The sequence below is a fragment of the Fistularia commersonii genome, chromosome 33 (assembly GCF_037954325.1).
Source record: "Fistularia commersonii isolate RoL2024-O1a breed Wild chromosome 33, RoL_Fcom_v1.0, whole genome shotgun sequence".
Taxonomy (NCBI): Eukaryota; Metazoa; Chordata; class Actinopteri; order Syngnathiformes; family Fistulariidae; genus Fistularia; species Fistularia commersonii.
This window is the reverse complement of record NC_141316.1, coordinates 7,348,683-7,365,184: the sequence shown is the minus strand read 5'-3', so window position 1 is coordinate 7,365,184 and position 16,502 is coordinate 7,348,683. Positions and strand designations below refer to the sequence as shown.

General features: G+C 48.5%; 1 protein-coding gene across 1 annotated transcript in view; it reads left to right on the top strand.

Annotated features, from left to right (window-relative positions):
- The window catches only part of trrap (transformation/transcription domain-associated protein), a 78,673-nt gene that overhangs the window by 46,388 nt on the left and 15,783 nt on the right, over positions 1-16,502 (top strand). The window contains exons 48-54 of the mRNA XM_086140246.1: positions 2,705-2,896; positions 6,244-6,439; positions 7,956-8,074; positions 8,184-8,330; positions 9,665-9,765; positions 11,779-11,980; positions 13,350-13,511. Coding sequence (XP_085996372.1) covers positions 2,705-2,896; positions 6,244-6,439; positions 7,956-8,074; positions 8,184-8,330; positions 9,665-9,765; positions 11,779-11,980; positions 13,350-13,511 — 1,119 coding nt within the window. The remainder of the gene's footprint in view (positions 1-2,704; positions 2,897-6,243; positions 6,440-7,955; positions 8,075-8,183; positions 8,331-9,664; positions 9,766-11,778; positions 11,981-13,349; positions 13,512-16,502) is intronic.

Here is a 16,502-nt window from a genome sequence, read left to right as displayed (position 1 = left end):
CCCCCACCCCACCCCATCTCTTCATCCCCGGCTCTGTAGCTCCGCTCGCGGCTAATATTTATGACAGCTGCGCGCGTGAATAATTACCCCGGCATCTGCTGCGGGCTGATTTGTTTTACGACGGCGGGGAGGAGGCTTTTTCTGTTTTGCCCGCCCGGCCGCCGCTCACCGGCTCCCAGGCAAAGTCCAAATGTCCCCACTTTCAATTAAAGCTGCCTCTTGATAAGGGCGGCCCTGTCTCCGGGATATTCATCAAGCGTCAGCCCCGATAAGTGCACTCTGACCGATTACAGTCATTTTCTTCTCCATCCGAGGAGCCTCCACAAACATACACCTTCACTTTCGGTCTTCTCTTCATTTCTCCTTTGGTTACTCATAAACACGCTTAAACAAACCTGACATTTTACATCCTAGGCACATTAGGTCTTTGTTTTTCAACTGCCTATTCATTCTACGGTTGAATTGACAAGGGGGACCTTCTCTTCTTCCCTCCCGCCGCTGTGACAAACTCCTCTTCATAGCATTTCTTAAACGAATCCAGGAGTGCAATGTGTGTCCGCGGCCCCTCGTTTTTTTTTTTCCTCTCGCTCCCGTGTTCGCCTGCTTGACCCTGGCGGGGAAATCGTCGCGTTGCATTCAGAGCCGCTGTTCCCCAGACATTGCACCCGCAGTCAAATGCAGCACGGCGTTCATTTTTTTTCGGTTTCGACAAACAGCCTCTGTCTGTCAGCGAGCCGGCCAGCTGCTCTCGGTTATGAATGTAAAGCGCGTCGCAGGAGTCACGACAGACGAGTAACGTTATCCCACGCAGAATTAAGGGTGTAGTCTATGAGCAGGTCCCCAATTTTCCTAAAACTCTTCCGTATGCTGGATATTTCGCGACAGTTCCAGAATGTTGAAAAAAAAAAAAAAAAAAAAAAAGTGGGGGGGGGGGGGGATGGAGGGGGAGCGATGAGCCGGCTTTTGATATTCCGGGGATAGCAGATGGTCGAACAAATGAAAACTGAAAACAACACCGGGGGAAAAAAAAAAAAACAATGAACAATGAGGGAAAATATCAAGAAAGTCATGTCAGGGACTGAAAGTGGCTTTTACTTTGAGAAATACAAGCTGGTGATGTGAGAGCGATGCTGTGGATCTGAAACGCTAGCTTTTTTTTTTTTGTTGTTATAGTTTCGACAACCTAGTCTATTTCATTTCATCACCATTTATGTGCAACATAGCAACATACCAAATGTATTAAGGTATGTCCTGTATAACGCAGCTTTTCTCACTTGAAAAGTGCAACACACCATTTTTCTGAGCTTCTTGCGTTGAGTTATTTTGTCGTTTTATAAACCAGCGGTCCCCCTACCTTTTTCGCGCCGCAGACCGATTTCATGCCATATAATATTTCCACGGATCGGGCTTTAAGGTGTGACGGATAAATACGTAATAATAATAATATTATATAAATAGTCCCACTTTTTTCTTTCAAAATACCAAAGGCTTGTTTTTCAATGTAGGGTGCTTGGTCTCCAAGTGGCAAAGCAGTTTTGAAGGCTTCATTGCCTCATTGGAGAGCCGGTTGCCGCATATCATGCAGGGCGGGCTTGGTGCCTGGGAATCACTCGTTGCGATAAATTCACATTTTAGATAGTTCTCCTGGTATTGTCTGTTAAATGCAGCTTTGTTTTTCCTAGTTGTCATAGGCTCTTCTGTCTCCTCACCGCGCCTGTTCCCCTACGCAAAGAAACGTTCCAACGACGTTGTTTTTAACTCATTTTGCTAAGTTTGTGGGTTTAATATTAGCGTTAATCAGTGAGTTGTGAGTCATAGACGGATGGATGACGGACGTTCAAAATAAAAACATTGTTCAGATAATATCTAAAACTCTATCTATTTATCTGTTTTTATCCTTGCTGGTCTCAGACCATTCACATCCTGCTTATTTTTGTTTATTTTTGTCATTGCTATTGTCACTATGCTTATGTTCCTATCCCTGTTGTTGTTTTGGTCGTCTATTTTCACCCTTGCTGTTTTTTTTTTCCCGTTCTGTTTTCTATTCTTATCCTTGATGATGTTGTTGTTGTTCTCTTTGCTGTGTATTTATTTGTGAATGTCTTTTGCTATCTTCTAATTGTCTGTCTATTTATATTTATGTTCATATTTATTGATACTATACCTGTTAAGCTGCTGTGACAAAAGAATCTCCCCTTATATATCCCCTCAATATAGTTTATCTTAAAATAAGTTATTAATTCTTTCTTGGCAGCCCGGTATCAAACACCCCATGGACCGGTACCGGTCCACTGGCGGGGGGGTTGGGAACAGCTGTTTTAAACAATTTGAAAATGGCACGAAGAAATGGGCAATTTATATGAAAAAGAAAAAAAAAAAATTACCTGAAGCCACAAAGAATTAGCACAAAAAAAAACTTTGAAATTACCATCAGGTCATTTTCCCCCCAAATGATTTTAAAAGCAATTTAACACGCCAGGATTTAAGAGTTCGAGGTGTAAAGTATTTGAGTTAAATCAGCCTGGAGACACTTTCTGAGAGGGAGTATTGCAAAGTTTAACTGATGTTCTAATATACGAGTAAATACTTGGAAAAAGGGGGCTCCTAAATATGCTGTTATTCATTTATTTTGTCTTCTAGCCCAAATAACACATTGACCGTGCGTCCGCTGTGTGTGTGTGTGTGTGTGTGTGTGAACCTCCAGGTGGAGCTGAGCTGTCCCAAAGAGATGGCCTGGAAGGTGAACATGCACCGCGGCTACCTGGCCATCTGCCACCCGGAGGAGCAGCAGCTCAACTTCATCGAGCGTCTGGTGGAGATGGCGTCCAGCCTGGCCATCCGCGAGTGGAGGCGGTTGCCTCACATCGTGTCCCACGTGCACACGCCGCTGCTGCAGGTGAGCGCCCGGAGACGCGTCGCGACGGCGGCTGGAGACGCGCGCCGCCGTCGCGAGCAAGTTGCAAATACCGCCTCCATTTCCCCTCTCTCTCTCTCTCTCTCTCTCTCGCTCCATTTTGCAAAATGAAGATGGATGAACAGATGATTAAAACGACCCCCTCCCCACACATCCGAAAAAAAAAAGAAAAAAAAAAAGAGAAGAAAAACCCTTGAAACCCATTTGATTTCCTCATGAGAGATTACAATAGACAGGAGAAAAGATGAAAAGGGAGAATTAGGCAGGTAATAGGCATGCAAGGATGATGGAGTCTGAGAGAGGTGGGGAATAACAGAATGCGAGGACACTGGGAGGAGAGGGGAGAAGAAAGGAGTTAGTTTAGAACGGCCGTAATTACTTCCCCGCCATCAGATACCATTTGATTAAATACCTGCAGCAGAATTACATTTACATGATGAATGGGACGGTCTGAATGAAGGTTAGAAATTGGCCATCAGCTGATATTAACAGATAATTGTGAAAAATATTGCATCGCCTAATTTATTTTGTTTTCTGAGATTTGATTGTCGAAGCGGGAGGGGGGGGGGGGGGGCGTCTCCGATCCGCGGCGTCGATCTTTTCAAAACGGCTGTTTGAATTGGGCGACTACACCCCCGCCGCCGTTGTGTGCGCGCGCGCGCCCCGCGTCTGTCCGCGCCCAGTGTGTGTTTGCGTGCGTGCGTTTGCATACGCGCAGTTCAATTATTTACCCCAGCCGAGGGAAAACAAGCCATTTATTCCCGCGACCGGCCAAAGCCACCTGTTGTAAATCTCCATTCCCAACTCCATATCTCCGGCTCAGCGCTCCTGAGCCTCGGAGAATGAGGCGCCCAGGCTGTGCAAATACAGCGGGGCTCAAATACCATTTGAATCAAGTTATTATCAAATCCCTGCCCCCGGCGGTGACTGGCGATCGATGGATGATCACCTACGCCATTGATTACGAAGGCCCGCATTAATATTGACCGATGAGTAGTTATAATGGAATGATTGATTGTGTGTTCACAAAGCAGCTTTCGGCCAATCAATGGGGCTTCTTTTCACAGAATAGGATAGAAGGTTCTTGCTTATCTCCTCCTCTCCTCATCTATGTGGCTCCCGAGTAGTTTAGCGATTGACAGAAGGCTGGAGTGCAGATTTCTCTGAAATGATTCGAGCTGTATTGGAAAATGGTCTTAATTCTCATATCTTTAAGGCTGGATTGACAGCGAGTTAATCTGTTTGCGTGGTGTATTTGACAGATGGTTTCTCACTCCTGAGCAGGTGTCATAATCCACAGATACGGAGAAAATGGCCTCTAGACGATGCGGTATCTCATTCGCTCCCCCTCACGCCGACCCCTGGAGTTTGAATGCTTTCGAAACTTACCCAAATCCTTTTCGGCGGAGCTGCGCACGTATCGACCGACATCCTTCGCATAAGCAGAACGACATTTTCACAATTTTTATTTCTCCACGGGCGGCTGTGGCTCGGTTGGTCGGGCGGAGGTTCGGGGGTTCGATTCCCAGCTCCAAGTCGCTCCCGGCGGTCTGGTTGGAGCCATCGGTCCGAGCGCGTGAATGACGTCTAGGGTCGAAATGCTTTAAAATCCAGAGTTACCGTTTATTTGGCTCTAGAACGAAGCGGGCACGTGAACATTTCAGAAGACCACATAGTTTCAGTGACTTCCTGAAAAGAGGCGTCTCATTTTAGTTCCTTTCTTGTGTCTGGCAGCAGACGGGGCACAGAAAGCAAAAAAAAAAAAAAAAAAAAAAAAATGCAGTGGGAACTCGCAGTTGATGTTCGCATTAGTTTGCAAGTTAAATTCAAAGTGTCTCGCCTTCTGAAAATTCTTCAGAAACTAAAGGTTTCATGTCTCCTTTTGATTATCGTTCCTGTGTCTTGCAAAAAAAACAAAAAAAAAAAACCAAACTAAGCCTAGCATCATCGCCCGGACTCCCGCAGCCTCATCCCACAATCAGTACCTGCAAAGCAACGTCTTTTTGACGTTGCTCTCAGTCCTCCCGAGAGAGTCTGTTTGTCGTCACTTGAGTAATTTGGGATATTTCGCAGCTCTTTGGCCTCATCATTCTTTCTCTCCGAAAACAACAAACCGTAAGTGTGAGTGTGAGTGTAGCAGAAATCCAGGAGGAGCGGGGAGATTCGCTGAAATAACTCCATGAGTTTTAGAAATTTCATATTTTTATGTCAAAACACCCAGAGGCGAGCCGCGCTCTGCATCGGGTTTGGTTTTGGAGCGTCAACAAAACGCCGAAGGAAAACAAATACTTCATATGAAATTTATTTGACTTAAGTTACCGGTAGACTTATTAGAGGCAGTTGGAACGTGTCTAATGCTGTGCGAGTTTGCCAGCAGAACAGATTTGTATTTATCGTAAACAAAAAAAAAAAAACCCTCCCGAAATCTCATCGGGAGTAAGCGCCGCCATGAAGTCGGGCCGCAAGACTCTTCTTCTTAAACTGTAAACAAAGCTTTAAGATGTCGCGAGGTTGACAGGAGTTTTTCGTTTGACAGCTCTTTCAGACTTTCTGCCGGCTGCATACCATTAATATTTAATGCCAGGCAAAGGCACAAGCGAGCTTATTCAGTCTCCGGAAAAGTTTAGGAAACGCCGCTCTCCACTGTGCGGCACTCACTTGACTCTACTTGCTTTATGTTTCAAGGTAGTTCTTTTCCCCATCCATCCCAGCACACACCGCATTCTACCGCAGCGACCTACCGAGATGCACGGGAACAAGATACAACAGCGAAAAGATTCAGACCTTTTCGGCAGATACACGCCTTTTCAGAGGAAAAGGCCAAAAAAGAAAAAAAAAAAAAAAAAAGAATGTCAGGTTCAAATTCCAGTCTTCTAATAAAACATCCTGTGGAAATAAAAAAAAAAAAAAAACAAAAGCAAACAATATTTGGAGTTTTTACAGTTCGACACAGCAGTATCCGTCCAAAATACACCCCGGAGTGACATTTAGTCCCGTGAAAAACATTACGCGGACGTTCGCTCCCCCTGCAGACATCGTCATGATTTCTGACACCCGCGTTCCAGTCCAGTGCACACTCGCCCGAGAAAACCCATCGATTTAAGTGCAGCAGTGACACTCGCCGTGGCCCCACCAATCCCTCCCGGGGGGCCCGACAACAGGGCCTGTGTCTTCTTGAAGGTTCGAGGGGGGGGGCTAAAGGAAAGTGCCGTATCTAAATTGGCTTAGCGACACGTCGTGCAACGACAACATACAGCTATTTACAATTCCTATAATGACAGCCTCAACCTAAGACCGCTCAGATTTTTTAATTCTTGGTTTCTCCCCAGGCCGCCCAGCAAATCATAGAGCTGCAAGAGGCAGCCCAGATAAATGCCGGACTTCAGCCGGCTAACTTGGGCCGCAACACCAGCCTCCACGACATGAAGACGGTGGTGAAAACCTGGAGGAATCGACTGCCCATCGTGTCCGACGACCTGTCGCACTGGAGCAGCATCTTCATGTGGCGTCAGCACCACTACCAAGGTGCGACGCGGTCCGACCACGCCGGTGGCGCGCGAGTCTTAGGGGAACGCACGGTTCCGCGTGAGTTCATTACGGCGGGGACGAAGACGTGCGGCGCTCACATCTCGTTTATTTGGCACAGAGCACAGCGCGACTTATTCCGCCCGAGGCAGTCGGTACAGAGCGCCGCTTTGCTCGCGCTCCCGCTGGGATCCGCAGGGCCCTCCCATGTGGATAGGCAGTGGGACGAGCGCTCCGCGTATGAACCGCAGGATCTCTCCCCGTCGTAACCATGGAAACCGTCCTCTCGCGCATCACTCCCGGCCCGACGCGACCGCGTTTTCTTTGTTGCGACGAAATTAAAACCCGTTTCGCCGAAACGATCGTACTGAATAAACCGCGACCGACTCATCCGACGTTCCCTTTCACCCGACTCGGCTCCGTCGCCGAGCCCCGTGAAAGGTCAACGCGTGGGCCGGATTCCGTCCTGACTCCCACACACGGGCGAGCTGAATGTCGCTGTCTGGAGAAAAGACGACAGGGGAGCGCTGAAGTCTTTGCGCTTGGTTTTTGCAACTGAAAAAAAAACAGTCGACCGGTCACACGAGAAGGGTGACGCCGGCCTGTCAGTGGTGTTTTATTGCCAAATTGTCGTCGCATAGCTCCCTAGCGCCCAACTATCGGCCTGCAGATGTAGTGAAGGTATTTGTTATTGCATCGTTACACTGATGTGCATCGACCTCACTGACCTTTATGAACCCTGTGGATTTTTTTTTTTTTAGTTCCCCGGTTGATGTTTACCTCTCTGTTCCAACTTACATTAATCTTCATAGTGGACATTGAAATCCTTGTGTAACCAAGCTGTTGTGTTTGCTCAGGCAGTCCAGGACAAGTGCGTGCACGCCCCGCTATCAAAATGTGCTTGATGTTTTGTGCCATTGTAAATGTTAGAGGGAGCACACTCCCACGTAACACACACTCAGGTAGCTCCTTGGGTTCTGGTTAGTTTCAGGACCAGGTCCTCTTGAAAATGCCACGATGTGCAGGTCCCCCTCCGGGTCTCAGTACATTTCCAAATGTCAGCCCGCTAAAACACTCTCCCTCTCCGCGGGAAATAACACACCCACACTCTGACATACACACACACACACACGCTCTCGTATTTACCGCGCACGGTGCTCGGCTCTCTCGCCCGGTGACTTTGAAACCATTTGGAGAGGCAGACAGCGCAAAATGTGATGTCTCAAGCAACTTCAGCTCCAGCTCTCGCTATGCGGCGCCGAAATGATAGCTCCGGCGCCGTGGCGCCGCTCCAGCAGGGCCCACTCATTTATACGTGACAGCTTTCAAACTTTTTTTCGCAGAAAGTGAAATAGGAAATTCCGTGCCAAAAATTCCACCGCCGCACCCGGTGTCCCGTCCCCGTCGCCCGCGACGGCCGAGCATTCGCTCCGAGATTCTCGAATTTACCTCCGTTAAGGCCAAAAAAGAGCCTCGATGCTTATTGATATTAACAATGTTCGCTCCGTGTCTGCAGCCATAGTGACGACTTACGAGACAAACGCACAGCACGATCCTAACAACAACAACGCCATGCTGGGAGTTCACGCCTCGGCTTCTGCTATCATTCAGTACGGCAAGATAGCGCGCAAGCAGGTGAGTGAAATGAGTAAAATTAGGTTTCTCAACAAAGGCTCCTCTTGGGGGGAAAAAAAAAAAAGTTTTCACACCTTTTCGACTATATCGTCTCTTCAAAAACACCCAGGGTCTGGTGAACGTGGCCCTGGACATTCTGAGCCGGATCCATACCATCCCCACGGTGCCCATAGTCGACTGCTTCCAGAAGATCAGGCAGCAAGTCAAGTGTTACCTGCAGCTGGCTGGAGTCATGGGCAAGAACGAATGCATGCAGGTACGACGGAGGGATTAAATCTCCGTCTCCGGTTTTCACCATCCATCCTCACTCCCCGCTTTTATTTCTCGTTTGGTTTGCTAATGCAAATGCTTTCCCGGAGAGGAAAGGCTCAGTGTGAGGATACAGCGGCGCAGCCATCGCTTTAATCGTCACGCATTCGGGCCTCGTTTGTATATTATTACAAATTTTGGAGCGTTTATATTTCTCCTGCTCAAAAGTTGCTCAGAATCAGATACATTTTTTTTCTTACCGCCGGCGACTGACTCATTTAATCTCCCATCAGAGAAACATTATAGCGGCCGCCGACACACTCGGCTCGCCTCACTCTGTAAATGAATTGCGGTCAGAATCAAAACACGGGTCAGTTTTGACGCCGTGACCTCCCCGCTCTCGCCGCTGAGGAGGGTCAACACGACCCGGGTGTTCACCCAACGCAGCGAGCGTCTCGGTATCTTCCGATTTCATTGTGATATACGGTAGCGGCCGAGGGGCGAAGGGGTTCTTAATACCATGAAACAAATTCAATTACTCTTGATTTTCAAATGAATCTAAAGTCTGTATGGTGCAAAATTGGATGTTAGGCAACGTGTTTGACGCGACGCATGAACTGCTGGCGGAGAGATCCCTCCGATGGCGGCGCCGACTTGAAATGATTCCGTTTCTGCGGGAGAAAGATGCATTTCATGCACGTCTGGATTCAGAATGCAATAAGCTTCTGGTTCGATTTTTTTTTTTTTGTTCGCACAGTGGTCTGATATAGCGTATACAAGAATGAGAGTGAATACAAGGACAGGAGGTGTTTGCAGGGGGCAGCTGCAGGTGACGGGTGTAGCAGAAACACTTTAGAAGAGTGTAAGTTAGGAGCTTCCTCTCAAAGCCTCGGACTACCCTGATTAATAGAAGCAGTGCTACACACCACAAGTCATTAGAAGTACCTACACACACTCTCACACACACACACACTCAATTTCTCTTTTTCTGCGTCTGCCCCTCTATCTCATCTTCTCTACTTTGCCCTCTGTCTTTCCCTTCCTCCCTCTCCGGTGCTGCACGTCGTTTGTCACAGCCGTGCACGGGGGACACCTAATCAGAGACTTGCCATAATGGAAGTTGGGTTCCCTCCCTCCTTACTTCTTAATGAACAGCGAGCGGCTTGTTTGTGTTCCACCTGCGATCGCGGCCCCGTCCGACACCCGACGTGACGCCTTCCGCCGTCCGCGATGAAAACTTTGTCGACTACGTTGTTGCGTTTTTGTTTTTGTTTTTTTTTGTTTTTTTCTCCCTCCCTCCAGTTAAAAGCCCAGGGGTGTTTTCCTTCTCCGCTTCTTTAGGGCTTGGAGGTGATCGAGTCGACCAACCTGAAGTACTTCACCAAGGAGATGACGGCGGAGTTCTACGCACTCAAGGGGATGTTCCTGGCTCAGATCAACAAGTACGGTCGCCGTTTTCTTTACTCGGCGTACGCTTTTCACAAGAACCGCCTTCTTTCATGCGATCCTCAAAATCTCGCCAATCACCTTCTCACCGTTCCTCCTCTAAATGATTTCCTCCCCTCTAAACTGCCTCCCCGTTTTTCATTTATCGCTTTGAGTCCCCCGACCCCCCCGTGGGTGTTTTTTTTATATTATTATTTATTTTCATTTTTGTATTGTGTCAAGTCACAGCAGTCATTTCATCTGGCCTCAAGCTGATACACCCAAGAGTTGATGTATGTAACTGGCTCTGGTGTTAGGTGGTGTGTGTGTGTGTGTGTGTGTGTGCAGGGGCGGCCCCTGGACACACTGATCTCCACGGTTTACCAGGCTGTGGAAAGCTACGCTGTTCAGAATCTTTTTTTTTTCCTTTCTTTCTTTCCCCAGTCATCTTTGACATGGCACGCTGTCCTGAGGGGTGAAAGACAAATTGAGGAAGGCTTATTAAACGTATATGCAGCTCAATAATTAACTGGAGGCAATTTGCCGGAATCTCTGCGATCAGCAGAACTCGCCTCCACCTCAGCAGGGTTTATTGCAATCATTAAGTTTCCCCTAACCGGGTGAGAATTAACAACAGAGTGGGGGGTAAGGGGTTGAGATAGCAATGCCCGTGTGTGTGTGTGTGTGTGTGTGTGTGTGTGTCAGCGTGCACGCAAAGGATTTTGGAATCATTCAATTAAATGGGTGTCAAGATAGAACCGTCTGCTGGGCGCCCGGGCTCCTGTTGAACTTGGTAGTAGAAACTTAATGTACTTTAGCACGAGCAGAGCGACAGAGGAAACCCCATTAAGAATTACTGGAGGGCCCTTTGGCTCCGACTCCCACAGCAATCAAGCTCCCGTTTCTTAATCACATGCCAAAACGCCTTTAATAACACATTTTAATTGATTGGCTTGAAAGCCATCTCTCTGTCGGCAAGCATGAAATCGGTTTTGGAAACCCTTCCCGAAATAGAGGTCCCGCGTACCAGCCGCATCGCGCAAAAGTCATTTTTTTTTTTATCGACAGGCTCCTCCACCCAGCGTCGACTGCGGGGGACGGCGCGTCTCGTAGATCTTCTAAATGAAAGACCGAAAGGTGTATAAAAATTATTCAGACCGGGTGCCAAGGAGGGGTGAGAAGCTGCCCGCCTCGGTGAAAACAGCTGATGATTCACAATATATTTCCCAGTCAGCATAAACGGAGCAGCGGGCGTCCTGCCGCTTCACACCTGTCTATTTCTTTTTTTTTTTTTTTTTTCTGCATGTGACAGAAAGTCTCTAAATCGAACGCTCTAAAGAGCGACTCCTGGGATCTGGAAAAAAAATCCCAAGGATTCTCAAGTTTATCAGCCCGCAGATTTATTTAAGCTCCGGCAATGCTCTTCACACTCACCGTACTTGTATACAGATAAATACAGCCATTACCGAGTTTTTTTTTTTTTTTTTTTTTTTTAACCTCACCGCAGCACTGTCATTCCTGATAAAGTGGGGAAACGTTAAGCTCATATGTCACCGCGTATTAAATACATTGATCGCGGCGGTATGATAGGGTTGGGTTCAACTGCTTTCGCATGATAGCAAAATGCCTGAACCCTGGGTGACATTAATTCATGCTGGGTTAAATGCTTACTCTGTAATGCCAAGGGGAAAGGCCTTGAAGATTACAGCGAATGAAAAATGGTGGTTATTGATGTGTAGTACATAATTCAGAATATGATCATCATAATCTGTTTCTTGTGCACTTAATCTTTCTCTCCTCCTCTCGCGCCCGCCACCATCCCCACTCTCCGCTCTGCATAACTTTCGTATCCATCTCCCCGCTACACTTGCAAAAAAAAAAAGCACGTCTCTTTCTCTTCACCCGCGTTCCGATTTTGCCGTGGCTCATCCCCGGCGGCTCTCCCTCCCTCCCTCCCTCCCCCGAGCCGGATGTCACCTGTAGTTTGTCTGTCACGCTCTGAAGCGCGCCTCCTCCGCCTGTTGTTCCAGGTCAGAGGAGGCCAACAAAGCCTTTTCCGCGGCGGTACAGATGCATGATGTCCTGGTGAAGGCCTGGGCCATGTGGGGCGACTACCTGGAGAACATCTTTGTCAAGGACCGCCAGCTCCACTTAGGGGTCTCCGCCATTACCTGCTACCTCCACGCCTGCCGACACCAGAACGAGAGCAAGTCCCGCAAGTACCTGGCGAAGGTGAGAAAACGGAGGGTGGCGGGAAGGCGTTTCGCACGCATCGCTTCTACCGCCGCCGACTGTGCGGCACACCATTATGCAGGCGAAAGATCGAAAATATAACTGTTATTTAATCATCGCTGCATCGCATCAGCGGGCCCACACCTCCTCCTGTCTCTCTTTTTCTGCAACACCAGCGCCCTCAAACAAGGTGTTTTTCCAGACAGGGTCATTGTTGAGTCCGTGGTTTCCACCACCACCCACCGTCCAGACCATACATTACTGGTGCTGATGAGGAGAAATGCACTTTATTCTGGTCCCAGCCGCTGCCACGGTTACAAGCGGAGAGGGGTAATTTGATCGATTACGGTCCGAGAGCAGTCGGCGTGGATGGGTTCCCACGGCAGATCAATGGTGGAGTGAATCCTCTTACACGGGTGCTAACGGGCTAATGGCCTCCCCTGACACTCCAGTCTCAGCGCTCTCTATACGAAACCGACCTTTCTCTAGTGAGCAGACTAATGCTATGCTACTTAGCACTTGAGCGAAGCCCCTGCTGGAAGTAAAGAGGCGGTCCTTGCTAACAAGCTACCCGCCCCTCTCGCGCGGAAACGCTCGCCGACACTCTTTGCACAAGATAATGTATCGCTCTGATTAGATGACACATGCCGTGGTGCACCACACTTCTTATCATGTTTAATCAGGAAGAATGACAATATTTACATGCCAGAGTTTTTGTTTTTTTTTTTTTTTTTTTTAACACACGAGCCGGCGCTGAAAGTTTAAATTCCGACACGAGCTCCGAGTTCGATGCGGCGGCCGGTGAGCGATCGCCACGTGCCGCATCAATTGGATCCGCGGTGTATTATCATTGCCCGCGCTAATAGCGGCGTCTGCAAGCTCGGCGTGCCAATTAGATGCTTCTTTTTCTGGTGGCCCCCCGGAATTGTCCTGCCAAGCTGAGTTGGCAGTCCCTCGTCCTGATGGATGGAACAAGTTCACTCGTCATTATCGGTAATTATACACAATCAGCGGAACCCGTCGGGAGCGCTGAAGTGTGCCCGGCGGACCGAGTGTGGGTTAATGTCTTCATCGGGACGTAGATGCAAAAGTGAGCCTCCCGTGGGAGGAGAGATCACCTGCTACTTTGCCTCAGCTTTGATTATAGTCAGGATTGCCAAGATGCGCCCGCTCATTGGTCCGCAACCCCCCGTTAGTCCGAAATAGAGGCCGGCAGTTATTTTGTAGCTGGTACTGATATATGAAAACAGACTAACTTACCCGTTGTCTTGATTGACGATGATGTGGATTATTTTCGCGCTCACTCTCGCTAGCTTCCGTGTGTCCGCACCCCCGCCTCATCGGCCCTTTTTCGGTGTCGTTCTCCCAGGTGTTGTGGCTGCTCAGCTTCGACGACAAGAACACGCTGGCGGACGCGGTGGACAAGTACTGCATCGGAGTCCCGCCCATCCAGTGGTTGGCATGGATACCTCAGCTGCTCACCTGCCTGGTTGGTTCAGAGGGCAAACCTCTGCTCAACCTAATAAGTCAGGTACGGCTGTCGCTTTTTAATAACCAGAGAAAATTTGTACCCGGGACAAAATCTTCCCCGCCTCTCTGCACAAACATCAGGTTTCTCAGACCGGACGTTCGTTTCGTTCACGTCTGAAAGGCGACGTTTCCTCCTCGTAGCTTGATTTGAAACTTTCTCTGTTTGGTTTTTTGAATTTCATGGCTGAATGTTTACCCCCCGCCATCGATCACACGCACTTTTTATTCTCCACCCCCCCCCACTTTTCTTCCTCCAGCCTTTCGGGGCAGCGCATCTGGCCGCCGTGTTAGCGTCAGTGCTCATGCATGTCTTTCTAATCAAGATAAATTAACCGCATTCATGCCAAAGTGGCCTCTCCCCTGCATTCTATTTACCAAATTAAGCATTCAGATTCTTTCACTTCACCCTTTACAGCAATTCACTGGCTTTCACAAGTCTCTGGTGAATTGCTTTTTAAATTATTTGTTCAAGAAATGATTATAAAGTTAATATCGTGCGCATCCGCACTGCGGGAACAGAGCAAGTAATTAAACCGAGGACTAATTTGCTTTGCTTAATGGAGTATTATTTCAGCACAATTTGAAGAGGGTGATCTTCAAAGAGTAGTCTTGTATGACAAACAGCCGTCCCCTCAGCAGAGCCCCATACGGAGGACCGTAGGAGAGGCGGATTAAGGGGAGAGGCAGGATCCTACATTCGCAGGTTCGGACAAAGTGACGGGGATCATTTTATCTGCTGTTTTTCTTTTTTTTTTTTTTTTTACTTACAACCAATGAAATTGCATCGTTTCCGGTTGAGTTGCTGAATTTGGGGCGCGGCAGCTCCGCCGGTGCGGCGCGTTTGATTAGCGCCATGCACTGCAGCTTTTGCATCGTGTGAGCGGGCGAACGCAACCCGATGCAAAAGGCTTTGACGGCGCAAGGCCGTGAAAGCTCTGCGTCGGTTGAGAACATTTACTTGACCAGAGGTTCGTTGTTGCGGCTTAAAGTGAGAGACTTCAAGAAGCAGGACCGCTACTGAGGTCTTGGTGCTGATAAAATATGTAGGAGTGAAAGATTCTGATATGGATAAATTGTCTGTTAATCGTGTGTTAAGAATATAAAACTGCCAGAGGAGTAGCACGCTCCGAATACGAGATAAACCAGAAGGACATCGGAGACTCCTCGGACATTACGTCTCAGTCAGAAATGAGATTAGGCGGATGTTAAAATTCCAGCGTCGTACTTCAAAAACAGCAAAACATTCGGTAGCGCCGACGTGAACAATTAGATGTTTGCGAGATGTTGGATTTCGTTTTGTCGACTGCACAACCCCAAACCACCCCACCTCGCCGATGTCAGCCGCGCTTAAAAACCCGATTCAATTCACAACCTCATGTTCGACCAAAGTCCTCCGAAAGTCCTTCGGATGATACAAATATCGTCCGCTGACGTGGATCAGAACTCGCCGATGCGGTGCAGCTGCGACAGTTCAGCCCCGCCGGCCGGAGACGGAGCGACTATTCGTCCGCTCGGCTCTACTCTGAGTTTCCGGCGAGTCGCTTAAACCGAGATCTGCCTCCTCCCGGCGCGCGTGTGCGTGGAATAAAAACGGAGATTGTTTCAGATGTGGATCCAGACTCCTCTGTGGTTTGCTCGGCCACCCTGTAATGAGTGAAGGGTAAAAGGCTGGCGCTCTTTTCTTTATCCTGTTTTTTTTTTTTTTTTTTTTATGTAAAGAGAACTACATTTGCCGTCCGCCTTGAATTATTTAGCGTGTCTCCAACGGCAGCGGGATGTTTAAAAAAACGTATGCTGAAATATTGATGAAGGTGAGGAGAAGAGCGCCTGGGGGCGGGCGGGAAGATGAATCAGGAGTTAACAGAATCTCAACAGCGGCGTTCACGTGCTCCCTCATCCCCGTCCCTGCCTCCTCACCGCCGGCCCGCCTCGGCTTCGCCCAAAAATGACATTTCTGATCTACCCATTAGCGAAGTGATCTGTAGTACCTCCTCTTCCTCTCCGCCGTCTCCCCTCTTTCATCTTTAATGCTGCTTTTAGCCGCCTCTGAACTCCCCCTTGCCATTATCCCTGACGCCGGTCCTTCTCAGCGGTGTAATTTCATCTTAATTAACAGAACTTCAACCGTATACGCGACGTGCAAAATTGGCAACGGGGCTTAAGGAGAAGAAAAGCAGGTGCGCGTTTGTGGCGTAGGTGCACGCCGTGGAAATGCTCTCAATATGTGTTTTCGCGGCTGGGGCTTTTGGCACGGCGGGGGTCCAAGAAGATCGAAGGGACTTTAGACTCACAAGATCAGTGATCAGTTTAACACCTTTTAATGGTAAAGCGAAGTCTGATGTGCCTCGCCGCTGTTTTGAATCACAACGACAATCGGAAATAAATTCCAAGCAGTGCTCCAATTTCAAACGGATAAAATACAATAGTTCTTGTTCCCCGCTGGTCCATCTCCAGGAAATCGAGGCTTTGACCCAGACCGCTCTCTCTCCTTTTTTTTTTTTTTTTTCCCCCCGGTTCGTAAATCCCATCTTCCTGCCCGTCCCTCCTTTGCAGCGCAGGGCTGCTGACTGCCAGAGCCCTGCGGTTCTTGCCGTGGTTCTTCACAGACCTCCTGAACTCCGGTGCAGCTCTGTGACTCACCCAGGCATGACTCCAGTACATTCCTGTTTGCCTTCAGCCGGCTGTTTCCACCTTAGGTGCCTTGAAACCGGCCCGGGTGACTTCGTGTGTCTCAGCGGCGACTACACGCTATTTCTCCATTGAGTTGTTTTTTTTTAATTATTATTCTCAAGGCCGGGAACAAACCTTATCAGCTGTGTGAAAAAAGATGAAAAACTGAAACGCTGCATATGCAATCATTTTTCAGAGTAAAGAGCCACCCTCCATAGGGCGGGCATCCCTTCACTCGGGTGGTCGGCGGTTCCTCGGGCACGACTCCCGACCTCAACTTTTCCTCCGATGGGTGTGCGAATGGGTGAACTTAATCCGGCGT